The sequence below is a fragment of the Myotis nattereri genome (genome assembly GCF_964212035.1).
Source record: "Myotis nattereri genome assembly, chromosome: 8".
Lineage (NCBI taxonomy): Eukaryota > Metazoa > Chordata > Mammalia > Chiroptera > Vespertilionidae > Myotis > Myotis nattereri.
Window position 1 is genome coordinate 32,400,859 of NC_138083.1, and position 14,465 is coordinate 32,415,323.

Consider the following 14,465-nt stretch of genomic DNA (forward strand, 5'->3'; position numbering starts at 1 on the left):
ATCGATTTGATTATATGATCAGAGCTAACACGTATGAAGAAACATGAAAATCTCAACTCACAAAGGAAAAGACAATCAAAAGATGCTGAGAGTACACAGCTGTTGGAATTATCTGATAAAGTCTTTAAAGCAGCTACTATCAACATGCTCCAGCAAGTAAGGACAAACCATCTAGAAACAAATGGAAAGACAGAAAGTTTAAGCAAATTCATACGTAAAGAACAAATGAAACTCTTTGAACTGAAAAATAAAGTAACCGAAAATTTTAAAACTCTTTGGCCCTAGCCAGTTTGGCTCCGTGGATAGAGCACTGGCAAAGGGTCCTTGGTTTGATTCCGGTCAAGGACATGCACATTGATTGCAGGATTCTCTCCCCACCCCCTTTTTTTTCTCCTAATATCTGTTCTTCCCTTCTCCTATAAGCACAGAACTCCTATTTTTCATTGGGCACACAAGAAGCTAAATTTGACCATACAAATAGGTTGTAGCCAATGAGAGATGAGAAGAAGAGATGTGTGCAACTTCTAGGTCATGCACCTAAAGGGATAGGGTAAGCTTTCACTCCCCCTTTCCACTGGTTGGAATGCAAGTGTGTTGGAGTCAGCTTGGACCATGCAGAGGAGGTAGGATCCTACAGATGGAGAGGCACAAGTAAAATGAACACAATCCTCTGGACAGCCTGTGAAGGCAAGCTGTCCTACCTGCCTCTGGACCGTTAAAAGAGAGAGAGAGCCCTGCTATCTTAGCTCAGTGATTGAACGTTGACCTATGAACCAGGAGGTCATGGTTCAATTCTCCATCAGGGCAGTCCAGAGCACATGCCTGGGTTGCAGGCTCCATCCCCAGTGGGGGGTGTGCAGGACGCAGCTGATCAATGATCCTCTTTCATCACTGATGTTTCTATCTCTCCCTCTCCTTTTCTCTCTGAGATCAATAAAAATATATTTTTAAAAAATAGCCTGGCTGGTGTGGCTCAGTGGTTGAGCATCGACCAGGAGGTCACAGTTCAGTTTGCGATTTCCCATGGGGCACATGCCAGGGTTGCAGGCTCATCCCCAGTGGGGGGTGTGCAGGAGGCCGCTGATCCATGTTTCTATCTCTCCCTCTCCCTCTCTCTCTCTGAAATCAATAAAAATATAGTTAAAAAAATAAGACAGCAATTTCAGTCACAAGGTCCCTGAGATTGTAGGGAAGGGAACACAGATGATGGAAAGAGTGTCAAAGAACTTTGAAGTCATGTTTGAAACACCCTAGACTGTCACAACGCTCCCTCCTGCCACAGTGCCTCCTGCGTGTTCCTCTGCCTCTCCCAGCGCCGCACACAGCCGGTCAGCTCCTTCAGACCTTGGCTAAACCTAGCTACCTGCACGGACCATGTCACTACCCTCCAGGCTGAGACAGGCCTCTCTATTCTGTCTCTCAGAACACAACGTCAGGGGTCGCTCTCTCACAGAACTTACAGATCTGAAACTTTACATTTACCTGTGTGGGTGGTACTGGTTGCCTCTCACCAAAATTTAAGTTCTGTGAGGTCAGGGACTGAGTCTGTCTCCTTCCCTACTGTTTCCCCAGCACCTAGCACAAAATAAGCCATGAATGAATGCGTGAATGAATGAATGCGTGAATGAATGAATCCAGGGCACATAATGACTCCTCCTCCAACATGGAAAAGCAGAGCTCCTCATCGCGAACCATTCATTGAACGCTAACATGCACGCACATCTGCGCTGCCCTCACAGTCATCCTTTGTACAGGATGCGTGTGCACTGAGAAGTGTGAACCTGCTGAAAGCCACCTATTCGATTACCGGCGGAGCCCCAAATCGTCTCCCCGTTTCTCAGATGCGGAAACTTGATTGAAGAGAGGCCGGCCTGGCCCGACGCTCTGAGAAAGGGAGCGGGGCGGGGGGCGGGGCAGGTCCGGCGTCCGAACGGCAGCCTCCGCAAGGTAGCAGCCGCGGGCCTCCCGGCTTCCGGTTCCCGGGCGCGGGGACGTGCGCGCCGTGTGTGGGGGGCGCGCGCGCAGGGCGGGGCGTGCAGGGCGGGGCGCGCGTGCGCAGGCGTCGCGCGGAGGGACGAGGCAAAGCCGCGCAGTCGCCTGATCCGCTCTCGGTCCACGCCGTCCATCGCGCTGTCCGTCCGCCCGCCCCGCGCCCGCCGCCGCCGCCGCCGCCGCCATGGGAGTGCAGGTGGAGACCATCTCCCCCGGAGACGGTGAGTAGGCGCATCCGACGGTCCTGGGGCCCCCGCTGCCGTGCGCATCCGCTCACCGCGCCGTCTGTCTGTCTCCTTAGGGCGCACCTTCCCGAAGCGCGGCCAGACCTGTGTGGTGCACTACACGGGTGAGTCGGCGGGCCCGTGGGGCGGGGGTGGGGGCGCCGGGAGGGCGGCCTGGGGGCAAAGGCCTGAGGCGTGGCGGCGCGAGGCCCGCGTGGCCCGCGGCTGAGGCCTGGGCGGGGGCAGCGCCCCCGAGGGGCCGTCTCAGGCCTGCGGAACCCGCGACCGGCCGAGCCGGCGCCGGTGAGCGCTGACCTCGGACCGGGTCTCATTTTGCCCTTCACAAGCAGTTTTGTGCCTCGGATGCTGCCCCTGTGCCCACTGCACAGAGGAGGAAACTGAGGCTGGGGGAGGCGAAGGCTCTTGCCCAAGGTGACGCTCAGGAACCGGCAGAGCGCCGGCCAGAGACCGTCAGAAAGGATTGGCGTCCCGGCTGACACCCCACTCCCCACTCCCACCCCCGCCCGCACCCCACCCCACTCCCAGCCTCGCTCCGGCCCTCCCTCCTTTGGCGATTAGAAGGGCGAGGCACTTCCCAATCTGCGGCGCTGCCGTTCGCCCGGGAATCGGAACGTTCCGGCTCCCCAGTCCCTGCTGTGGCCCAGCCTGGCCGCGGAGACACCACATCTGCACGTCTCTCACCTCTTTATGCTTTGGAGGCGCTGACACATCCCAGCTCCCGTGGCGCTGATGGCCCAGGCTGACAGAACGCGTATGGCATTTAGTCCCCCCGCCCTACGAGGTGACTTTTCTCATCTCCATCTTAAAATAAGGAAACGGGCCCAGTTAGGGTCACAAACAGCAATGTAAGCCAAAGGGAATTGTGGACCCTCGGCCGGAGTTCGCACCCGCGCCCAGCACCCGGAGACCCTCTTGGACTCCATGCCCGTGCAAGGCCCTCCGGGGCGGTGTCGAGGCGGGGGTGGGGGCTGCGCGGGCAGGCGGCGGCGCCCTGCTGTGGGTGGAGGGGGAGGTCGGTGCAGCTCCAGTTGCTGATATGAATCACGGTCCTTCCCCTTCCTCCCCCCCTTTCTCCCCCTTCCCATCCTTCCTCTGTTCCTCTTCCTTCCTCTGTTTTTTTCTCCTCTCCTTTCTCTTCTGTTACTTCGCCTGGGTGGTAGGCTGTAGCCAGCGGTTCTCAACCTGTGGGTCGCGACCCCTTTGGCGGTCGAACGACCCTTTCACAGGGGTCGCCTAAGACCATCCTGCATATCAGATATTTACATTACGATTCATAACAGTAGCAACATTACAGTTATGAAGTAGCAACGAAAATAATTTTATGGTTGGGTCACAACATGAGGAACCATGTAAAGGGCCAGAAGGTTGAGAACCGCTGCTGTAGGCAGCTCTGAGTTGCTCAGGTCTACCCTTCCAAGCTTTACCTTCTCTCCCAGACCATGGGGGCAGCCCTCTGTTGAAGGGAAAAGGGCATTTAACACCCCCCTCCAGTGTGCTCTTATTTCACTGGCCCTTCTCTGTGGGTGGACATGCTAAGGACTAGAACCCTTTAAAAGGCTGTGGAAGAGGAGGCATTGAAACCCAACTTTGTAAGGAACAGCCTGCTGCCTGTGAAGGAAACTGGAAGGTGGCTTTGACATTGTAAATGACTGTATTTGTAAGCCACAATCAGCACCTGAGCCTAGGGAGGCGGCTGGCGGAGGAAAGCTTGTCTGTATGGTTAGTTGTGATCAGTGGGGTGAGAAGAGTGACCATTGCCTGTTACAGTGTTGGGGGTGAGTCGGCAGCTCATTCACTTCCTACAGCCAGCTGGGCAGAGACGAGCTCAGGGGATGCAGTGACTTCTGCGCCCCTCCCCTCACCCCCCAATTTGAAAGTAGCCACATTCAGATAATTGGCTACTCCATCAGTCCTACCCGCCTGCTGGTGCTGTAGTAGGACTGGACACCAGTACGTAGGCAGGACCACATTTCACTGTGCCTCTTGATGAATTGTCCCCACACAGCATGCCTGGAGCCTTTCTCTAAGAGAACAGATGGTCGTGGGACCTAGAACACCATCAGGGCTCCCAGTGCCTCTTCTCAAAGTCTGTGTTTTTCCTTGAGGGTGGCACCCACCCACACATTCCCAGAACAGCAGCAGGACCCTGGCATGCATTAGGACAAAAGCTTTCTTTTTTATTTTATTTTTTATAAGCCCTACGAAGGCACCTTAGTGAGAAGTCAGCTCTGTCTCATGCTCACAGAATAGGTTGTTCTCAGGTGGGTGGCTTTGTTCCCCTGAGTCTTTGCCACCAGCTTCCCAGGAAGAACCTGTTTAAGACCTGTGGGGGCGTGAGAGGAATGGGTAAGCACTTTGAGATTTCATCTGTAGTTAAAGCTTTTAAGCCATTGGGAACAGATCCATCTTGTGGGAACATGATTGGCAGGGAGGGGGGCAGTGAGATTATCATAAAAGTCCAAAGGTCTTCAAAGGCAGGAAGCCTTCTGGGCCTTAAGAAGGGAGAAGGGTTTCTCATGATATACCCCTAGTTTTCATATCTGCTTTTCTCTGCCTGGCTGCCTTAATTATTGTTTCCTGTTACAGATTTCTGTTTTTCTACTCCCAAGTGGTGGAAGTCCCTTGTGTGCCCCCCACCCCTGCTGCACCCCAATCCCATATCCAGTTTCTGTGTCTCCTTTTGATTACCTACCTCTGAATACTTCTGGTGGCTGTCAGTAGTAGCCTTGATGTCGGTCTCAAGGTTTCTTCTGGTGCCTTCTAGCAGAACAAAGCATGAGTATGGCCTCAAAGAAAGGTTTGTGACACCTTTTTGTGGTGCCAGAGGGAAAATGAAAACTTGACTGTCAACCAGCCAAGCACCTCCTAATAGCATGCTATCATGCTATATTGAGGTGGAAGGGAGGAGGTGGGAATATAACCTGCCACATATGTGCTTTGAGGATCAAGTGGATTCTCGCTCCTCTCTCCTTGCCTCCAGTAGCTTTGTCATCTTGATTGTTGAGTTGTCCTGACACAGAGCTAGGCTTATATCCCTGTTACTCACATCAGCTGCCACGTGCCTCCCATTGTCAGAGCAACCTCAAGTGGATAGAAGGCATTCTTTTTTTATCCTCTTAAATAGTAGTTGACATCATGTCCTTGGGATCAGATTTGTCAGAAGCCTGGCTTCTGACAGAAAAACCAAGGTCCCCTCAACCCCATTTCCTCAGGAGCTCCAATTGGAGGGCGACTGAGCTCCCCGGGCAGGTGTGGCCACTTGCCTGCAGCCCCTTCCCACGCCTTGCTTTTCTTCAGCCTGTTTCCCTTCTCTCTGTTTAATTCCATCCACTTTCCCGCTGGGTGTTTCTTGGATGATGATCCGATGTCTGGAGGAAGGCACACCCCTCAGATGGCTTTCCCCAGGCTCTCTTCAGGTGGACAGACTATAGCTATTTGGGCTGGGCTGCACAACCCTTCCTTCCTACAGCAGATGTTTAGTGAGCAACAGCAACAAGCCAGGCAATAGGGATGTGGCCAGTGAGCTAAATGGATAAAGACCTAATCTGGCCGGGGTGGGGGGCCTTACCTGAGTGATAAGACTAATAGCATGAAGGTAGTTAGAAGCACTGTGGAGAGATTATAAACAGGGCTAGAGGGCATGGGGAGCAGACTTGCTGCTTTTAGTGAGGGTGGTCAGAAAAGGCCTCTGACAAAATGGCACTTTAATATTTACCCAAAGGAAGTTGGGGAGTGAGTGGCATGTCTGTCTAGAGCAGTGGTTCTCAACCTTGGCTGCACATTAGAATCACCTGGGAATCTTTTAAAAATCCTGATTTCTGGGCCTCATCCTCCGGAAATTCTGTTTCTTTGTTACTAATGTTGTGGCCTCACCCCTAACAAAGAAACAGAATTTCCAGAGGATGTGGTCCAGAAATCAGGATTTTAAAAAGATTCCCAGGTGATTCTAATGTGCAGCCAAGGTTGAGAACCACTGCTCTAGAGGAAGAGTATTCCAGGCAGAGGGAAGAGCTAGCACAGAGTTTGGAGCATGCTTTGTGTGTATTAGGGGAACAGCAAGGAGACCAGTGTGGCTGGAATGGATTATGTAAGGGGCAGGGGGTGGGGGGGGAGAGGGGGGAGGAGTGGGAGAAGATGAAATGATGGTGGAGCCTGGTAAATTGTTATAGGAACACTAGAGGCTCGGTGCATGAATTCGTGCACAGGTGGGGTCCCTTGGCCTGGCCAACGAGATCGGGGCTGGCCAGCAGGAGGGACCGCGGGAGGTTGGCCAGCCACAAGAGGTTGGCTGTGGGAGCGCACTGACCACCAGGGAGCAGCTCCTACGTTGAGCGTCTGCCCCCTGGTGGTCAGTGTGCATCATAGCAACTGGTCGTTCGGTTGCTTAGGCTTTTATATATATAGATTGTCTTTGGGAGTAAGGTGGGATCATTGGAGGGTCATGAGCTGACTTGGGTTTTAATAGGCTCCTTTTGGCTATTGTGTGGACATTGAACTGTTTGGTGGCAAGGGCAGAAACAGGGCCCTGGTTGTATCCTGAGTGGGTAGAGTGTGCCAGCTAGGGCAGGTGTGCAGAGGTGGTGCCAAGTTGCTGTGAGCCCCAAGAGGATATGTAGGTCCTTTGTTGGGTTCACATCTTGCCTCTTCTGTGTGTGACACGTTAAGAATGTTTAGGAAAATTGACCCACTTTTCTCAGCTTCCATGTGCCATCTGTATAATGGGAGTGACAATGTCCGGTGTGAGGAGTCGCTAGGGCAAGTGCATTCTCAGATGGACAGTGACAACAGTGATGCTGTTATTTCACATACTGTCATTAAGGCTCCCTGTGTCCCAGTCACTGGACTGTGTTCTGCCCCCACATCTTTTGTCCAGCTAACATGATCTGTGATGTCTAGAGAAACCCTGGTGTGAGTCTATCACTGCAGCTCCTGGTGTGGCCCAAATGTACGTGCAGTTTAGGGTCAGTGGAGGGGGTTGGGCCAAGACCTCACTCTCCTTTTGTTTTACAGATAGGGAAATAGGTACCTATAAAAAAGAGATGAATGTGAGCTAAGATTTATCTTAAAACAGGCCTACACGTTGCCTGCAGAATATAATGGCTAAGAAGGCTGCAGCAGTTTTCTTAAATTTGAGGACCATGGGAGGTTTTTAGTGTTTGTTACTGTTTTTTGTGGATATGAGAGGGACAAGGTTGGGCTATAGCAGCTTGGCTATGTGGGCAATTTAAGCTGCCAGTCCTTTTTCTCCTCAAGTTTTCTTAACATCATGAGATTTTAACATTTTGAAAATAGACCTTGCTATGAACACATTATTTTCTTTTCTTTGGGATTGTGATCATCATAATACAAAATCCTGCAAATGCTGTTGCTTGTCTTAAATGAACCAAAGGCCCCACAGCATTGTGTGTATATGCAGCTATTATTGGTAAAGTTTTCAGACATAGAGAAAAATAAAAATGGAACAGTAAATACCCATGTGCTCACCACCTATGTTCCGTGATGGTTGACGTTTTGTCACATTCGCCATTTGTCTACTTACAGAATGATATGAATGTATATATATTCAGGGGTTTTGTTTTGCTGAGCCATTAAAGTTACAGACATGGCACTTTATGTCTAAATATTTGAGCATGCTCTAAGAATGAGAATAGTCTCCTTATTCTCCTATGGGTCATATTTAAGAAAAATGAAAATGATTCAGTAGTATATAAAACCAGATTCATATTGAAACTGCCACAGTTGTTCTCTGCCTTGATTTCCTGTACATTGGAAGTTGAAATGTCTGAATGGTTTTTAAAAATATTTTTTAATTAAAAATAATTTTATTGTCGCCCTGGCCAGTGTGGCTCAATTGGTTGGAGCGTCCTCCCATGCACTTAAAGGTCACAGGTTCGATTCCTGGTCAGGGCACATACCTAGGTTGTGGATTCGATCCCATCCATAGGAAGAAACCCATGGATGTTTCACTTTCACATCAATGCTTCACTCTCCCTCTCACCCTTCTCTTTTCCATTCCCTCCTCCCCCTTCCCATCTCTCTAAAAAATCAATGAACATGTATTAAATACATGGGGATTAAAAAAATAATAATTTTATGTTTGATACTATTACATGTGTCCCCATTTTCCCTCCCTTTGCCCCCATCTACCCAGCCCCCGCCCCACCCCTTCCCTCTGGCCATCATCACACTGTTATCTTTGTCTGTGGGTTATGCATATATTTTACTTGGCTAATCCCTTCACCTTCTTTCATATAGACCCCCTTTCCCCCAACCCCTCTGACAGCTGTCCTCACTGTTCCATGTATCTATGTTTCTATTTCTATTTTGTTTGTCAGTTTATTTTGTTCATTAGATTCTACATATAAGTAAGATCATATGGTATTTATCTTTCTTTAACTGGCTTATTTAACTTAGCATAATAATCTCCAGGTCCATCCATGCTGTCACAAAATATAAGGTTTCCTTCTTTTATTATGGCCACATAGTATTCCATTGTACCACAGCTTTCATATCCACTCATTTACTAATGGACACTTGGGCTGTTTCCAGATCTTGGCTCTCTCTATATATAAAAGCCTAAGTGACCGGCCAACCAGCCGACCAACTGTGACATGCACTGACCATCACGGGGGGCAGATGCTCAATGCAGGAGCAGAAACCACAGGCATGGAAACCTGGAACAGACTGATGAATCTCAGAGGGAAGAGGGAAGTGGGAGGGTGGGAAGAGATTAACCAAAGATCTATATGCATATTAGAGGCCCGGTGCACAGATTCGTGCACCAGTGGGGTCCCTCGGCCTGGCCTGTGGGGATTGGGCCGAAACCGGCTCTCCGACATCCCCGAGGAGTCCCGGATTGGGAGAGGGCGCAGGCCAGGCTGTGGGAATCTGTGCACCAGGCCTCTAGTTACAAATAATGCTGCTATGAACATAGGGGTGCATATATTCTTTTGAGTTGGTGTTTGGGGATTCTTGGGATGTGTTCCCCAGAAGTGGGATAGCTGGGTCAAAAGACAGTTCCATTTAAAATTTTTTAAGGGAACACATCCGCACTGTTTTCTACAGTGGCTGCACCAGTCTGCATTCCCACCAACATTGCACTAGGGTTCCCTTGTCTTCACATCCTCGCCAGTACTTGTTTGTTAATTTATTGATGGTAGCCATTATTGCAGGTGTGAGATGATACCTCATTGTGGTTTTAATTTGCATCTCTCTGACGGTTAGTAATGTGGAGCATTTTTTCATATGTCTATTGGCCATCTGTCCTCTTTGGAGAACTATCTATTCAGGTCTTTTGCCCATTTTTAATTGGATTATTTGTCTTACTGGTGTATAAGTCGTTATGTATTTTGGGTATTAACTTCTTACCAGATGTATCATTGGAAAATATGTTCTCCCATACAATGGGTTCCCTTTTCATTTTGCTGGCGGCTTCTTTTGCTGTACAGAAACTTTTTAGTTTGATGGAGTCCCATTTGTTTATTTTTTCTTTTATTGCCCTTGCCCTGAAGGCATATCAATAAAAATATTACTACAAGAGATGTCTGATATTTTACTGCTTGTGTTTTCTTTTAGGATTTTTATGGTTTTGTGACTTACATTTAAGTCTGTATCCATTTTGAGTTTGTAAGTTGATGGTCTCCTTTCATTTTTTTTGCATGTACCTGTCCAATTTTCTCAACACTGTATGTTGAAGAGACTGCCTTTATTCCATTGTATGTTCTTGCTTCCTTTGTCAAATATTAATTGACCATTTAGGTGTCAGTTGATTTCTGGGCTCTCTGTTCTGTTCTATTGATGTATGTGCCTGTTCTTATGCCAGTACCGGACTGTTTGGATTGATATCAGGTATTGTATCCAACTTTGTTCTTCTTTCTTCAGATTGCTGAGGCTATCTGGGTCTTTTTGGTTCCATATAAATTTTTGAATATTTGTTCTAGATCTGTGAAATATGCCATTGGTATTTTAATAGGAATTGCGTTAAATCTATAGCTTGCTTTGGATAGTATAGACATGCTAATGATGTTAATTCTTCAAATCCATATACATGGTATATGCTTCCCCTTATTTATATTTTCTGAGTACAGGTCTTTAACCTCCTTGGTTAAATTTATTGCTAGGTACATTATTTTTTTGTTGTTGCAATAGTAAATGGGATTGTTTTCTTAGTTTCTCTTTCTTATAGCTCATTGTTGGTGTATAGAAATACCACCGATTTCTGGTTATTAATTTTGCTGAATTCATTTACTAGTTCTGGTAGGTTATTGGTATAGTCTTCAGGGTTTTCTATGTACAGTATCATGTCATCTGTGAATAATGAGTTTTACTTCCTCCTTTCGATTTATATGCCTTTTATTTCTTCTTTGATTGCCATGGCTAGAACTTTCAGTACTGTCTCCTATATAATAAAAGCCTAGGTGGCGTCACACCCTCACGCTACATCACCACAAGATGGCTGCCACAAAATGGCCCCCACGCACAGCGGAGGCGGGGCCTGGTGCCGCTCTGCACCATAAGGTCTGGGGATCCCGTGGCTCCGCGTGGCATGGAGGAGGTCCGTCTTGGTGTCTCTGCTGCCTTGCATGGAGGATGCGGGTCCCAGTGGAGGAGGAGGGTCATTGCAGGGGAGGACAGTTGTGGGCCATCAGGCCTACAAGGGAGGGCAATTGGGGGCGATCGGGCCGGCAGGGGAGCAGTTAGGCATCAGTCGGGCTGGCAGGCAGAAGGGGTTAGGGGCAATCAGGCAGGCAGGCAGGTGAGCAGTTAGGAGCCAGCGGTCCCCGATTGTGAGAGAGGGATGTCCCATATTGGAGAGGGTGCAGGCTGGGTTGAGAGACCCCCGCACCACCCCCCCACACACACACCCCGTGCACGAATTTCGTGCACTGGGCCTCTAGTGTTGAATAATATTGGTGAAAGCGGACATACCTATCTTGTTCCTGATCTTGAGGGAAACACTTTTTTAAAAAAATATATTTTATTGATTTTTTTACAGAGAGGAAGGGAGAGGGATAGAGAGTTAGAAACATCAATGAGAGAGAAACGTCGATCAGCTGCCTCCTGCACTCCTCCTACTGGGGATGTGCCTGTAACCAAGGTACATGCCCTTTACCGGAATCGAACCTGGGACCATTCAGTCCCCGGGCTGATGCTCTATCCACTGAGCCAAACCGGTTAGGCAACACTTTTTTTAAGAATATTTTTTTTTATTGGTTTCAAAGAGGAAGGGAGAAAGAGAGAGAGAGAGAAACATCAGTGACGAGAAAGAATCATTGATCGGCTGCCTCCTGCACGACCCCCACTGAGGATCGAGCCTGCAACCCAGACATGTGCCCTGACCAGGAATTGAACCGTGACCTGGTTGACACAACCACTGAGCCATGCTGGCTGGGCTTAAGGCAGACACTTTTAGTTTTTGCCCATTGAGTATAATGTTGGCTGTGTATTTGTCATATGGTCTTTATTATGTTGGGGTATGTTCCTTCTATTTCCACTTTGCTTAGAGTTTTTATCATAAATGGGTGCTAGATTTCATTAAATGCTTTTTCTGCATCTATGTGTATGATCATGTGATTTTTATCCTTCATTTTGTTTATGTGGTATATCATGTTTATTGATTTGTGAATATTGTACCAACCTTGCATTCCTGGCATAAATCCCACTTAATCTTGGTGTATGACCTTTTTATTGTATTGCTGGATCTAGTTTGCTAATATTTTCTTGATTATTTTACCATTTAAGTTCATTTGGGATATTGCCCTATAATTTTCTTTTTCTTTGTAATTACATCTTTATTGTTCAGATTATTACAGTTGTTTCTCTTTTTTCCCCCATAGCTCTCCTCCACCCAGTTCCCACCCCACCCTCTGCCCTTACCCCTCCCACTGTCCTCATCCATACGTGTACGATTTTTGTCCAGTCTCTTCCTGCACCCCCACACCCCTTTCCCCCCAAGATTTGTCAGTCCACTCCCTTTCTATGCCCCTGGTTTTATTATATTCACCAGTTTACTCTGTTCATCAGATTTTTTATTCACTTGATTTTTAGATTCACTTGTTGATAGATATGTATGTATTTGTTGTTCATAATTTGTATCTTTACCTTTTTCTTCTTCCTCTTAAAGAATACCTTTCAGCATTTCATATTATACTGGTTTGGTGGTGATGAACTCCTTTAGCTTTTTCTTATTGGTAAAGCTCTTTATCTGACCTTCAATTCTGAATGATAGCTTTGCTGGATAAAGTAATCTTGGTTGTAGGTTCTTGGCATTCATCACTTTGAATATTTCTTGCCACTCCCTTCTGGCCTGCATAGTTTCTGTTGAGAAATCAGCTGACAGTCGTATGGGTACTCCCTTGTAGGTAACTGTTTTTCTCTTGCTGCTTTTAAGATTCTCTCTTTGTCTTTTGCCCTTGGCATTTTAATTATGATGTGTCTTGGTGTGATCCTCTTTGGATTCCTTTTGTTTGGGGTTCTCTGTGCTTCCTGGACTTGTAAGTCTATTTCTTTCACCGGGTAGGGGAAGTTTTCTGTCATTATTTCTTCAAATAGGTTTTCAATATCTTGCTCTCTCTCTTCTTCTGGCACCCCTATAATTCGGATGTTGGTGCGCTTGAAGTTGTCCTAGAGGCTTCTTACACTATCTTCATATTTTTGGATTCTTTTTTTTTTTTTTTTTTTTTTTTGCTTTTCTGGTTGGGTATTTTTTGCTTCTTCGTATCTCAAATCTTTGACTTGATTCTTGGGATCCTCTTGTCTGCTATTGGATCTCTGTATATTATTCTTTATTTCAGTCAGTGTATGCTTAATTTCTAGTTGGTCCTTTTTCATATCCTCCAGGATCTCACTAAATTTATCAGTGGTTTCTAGAAAATTCTGGAAAACCTTATAACCGTGGTTTTGAACTCTATATCCAGTAGTTTGCTTTCCTCCATTTCTGTCATTTGTGACCTGTTTCTTTGTCTCCGCATTTTTTATGCTTCCCTGTGTTGATAAAGTGGCTTTGTGTGCTAGGTGTCCTATAGGGCCCAGTGGCTCAGCCTCTCCAATTACCTGAGGTGGACACTCTTGGTGCAGCTGTTTGTGGGCTTTGTGCACAGTCTTGTTGTAGTTAAGCCTTGATTGTTGTAGGTATCTCTGGGAGGAATTGACCTCCAGGCCAATTGGCTGTGAGAATCAGCTGTGTCTACAGTGGGAGAACTTCTGTGCTGAAGACACCCTTATGGGGTAAGACTTGGTTCAGTGGCCCTTTGGTGCTCACTGAGTCTGCCCCCTGAGTGTGTCCCGTATGGATCTGAGGAGTTGTAATCTGGATGGTCCCACCCACTCTGACCACTGGGTACACTGGCTCTTGGATCTAAGGAGGTGCTAATTTAGCCTCTGCCTGAGGCTACCCAGCAGGAGCTACGAAGAGATCTGCAGATTCCCCCTCCTTGTTTGGGGTTTGGAGGTGCCCAGATGAGGCCCAGCTGTGAAGCAGTGCAAGCTGCTGTGGGGCCTCGGGCCTACTCTTGGAAGTTCTGGGTCTGTCTGGCCAAGCTGCAGTTTGTTAGGTAATTTTCAGATTGCAAAGGGCCAGGGCATTCATATTGAAAAGCCTCTGCCACAGCTTGGGTGGGACGGGGTCTCAGGGAATCAACAGGGCGGAGCAAACAGCTATGGCTGATCCTCAGTTCTACCCTGAGAGGCCCCAAGTCTCAGTGTCCCAGTAATCACTGCAAGCACCTCTGAGAGAGAGCCGCCCTCGAGTTCTGAGTTCTGCCCGCTGCCAGACAGTCCAGTTTCTCCCCGTATGAGTCTGGGTCCCCAGAGACTCACCCGGAACTGGAGTTCAGAGCAGTTGGGGGCTTGTGACTCCCTCCTGATTCAAAAAGACAACCGCGTCCTCAGTGCCAGCCCTTGCCATGTGCGCCTCCGTAACTCTGCACGCACCTCCTCTGAGTCTCAGTGTGCTTTTCTCTTTCCTTCTAGTTGTAGAATTTCCACTCAGCCAGCCCTTCTGTAGTTCTGGATGATGTCCGTTTTGTCTTTTAGTTGTATTTTTGAAGTTGTTGTGGGGGGCAGCAATTTCCGGTGTTTACCTATGCTGCCATCTTGGTTTTTTCTAATTTTCTATTTTTGTCATGTCTTTATCTGGTTTTGGAATTCAGATAATGCTAACTTGGTAAAATGAGCTTGGAAGTTTTCCCTCCTTTTTAATTTTTTGGAACACTTCAAGAAGGATAGATG

General features: G+C 47.8%; 1 protein-coding gene across 1 annotated transcript in view; it reads left to right on the forward strand.

Annotated features, from left to right (window-relative positions):
* Positions 1–2,002: 2,002 nt before the first annotated feature.
* Positions 2,003–14,465, forward strand: part of FKBP1A (FKBP prolyl isomerase 1A) — a 33,985-nt gene continuing 21,522 nt past the window's right edge. Inside the window, exons 1-2 of the mRNA XM_081096844.1 lie at positions 2,003–2,213; positions 2,294–2,341. Coding sequence (XP_080952970.1) covers positions 2,177–2,213; positions 2,294–2,341 — 85 coding nt within the window. The 5' untranslated portion in view covers positions 2,003–2,176. The remainder of the gene's footprint in view (positions 2,214–2,293; positions 2,342–14,465) is intronic.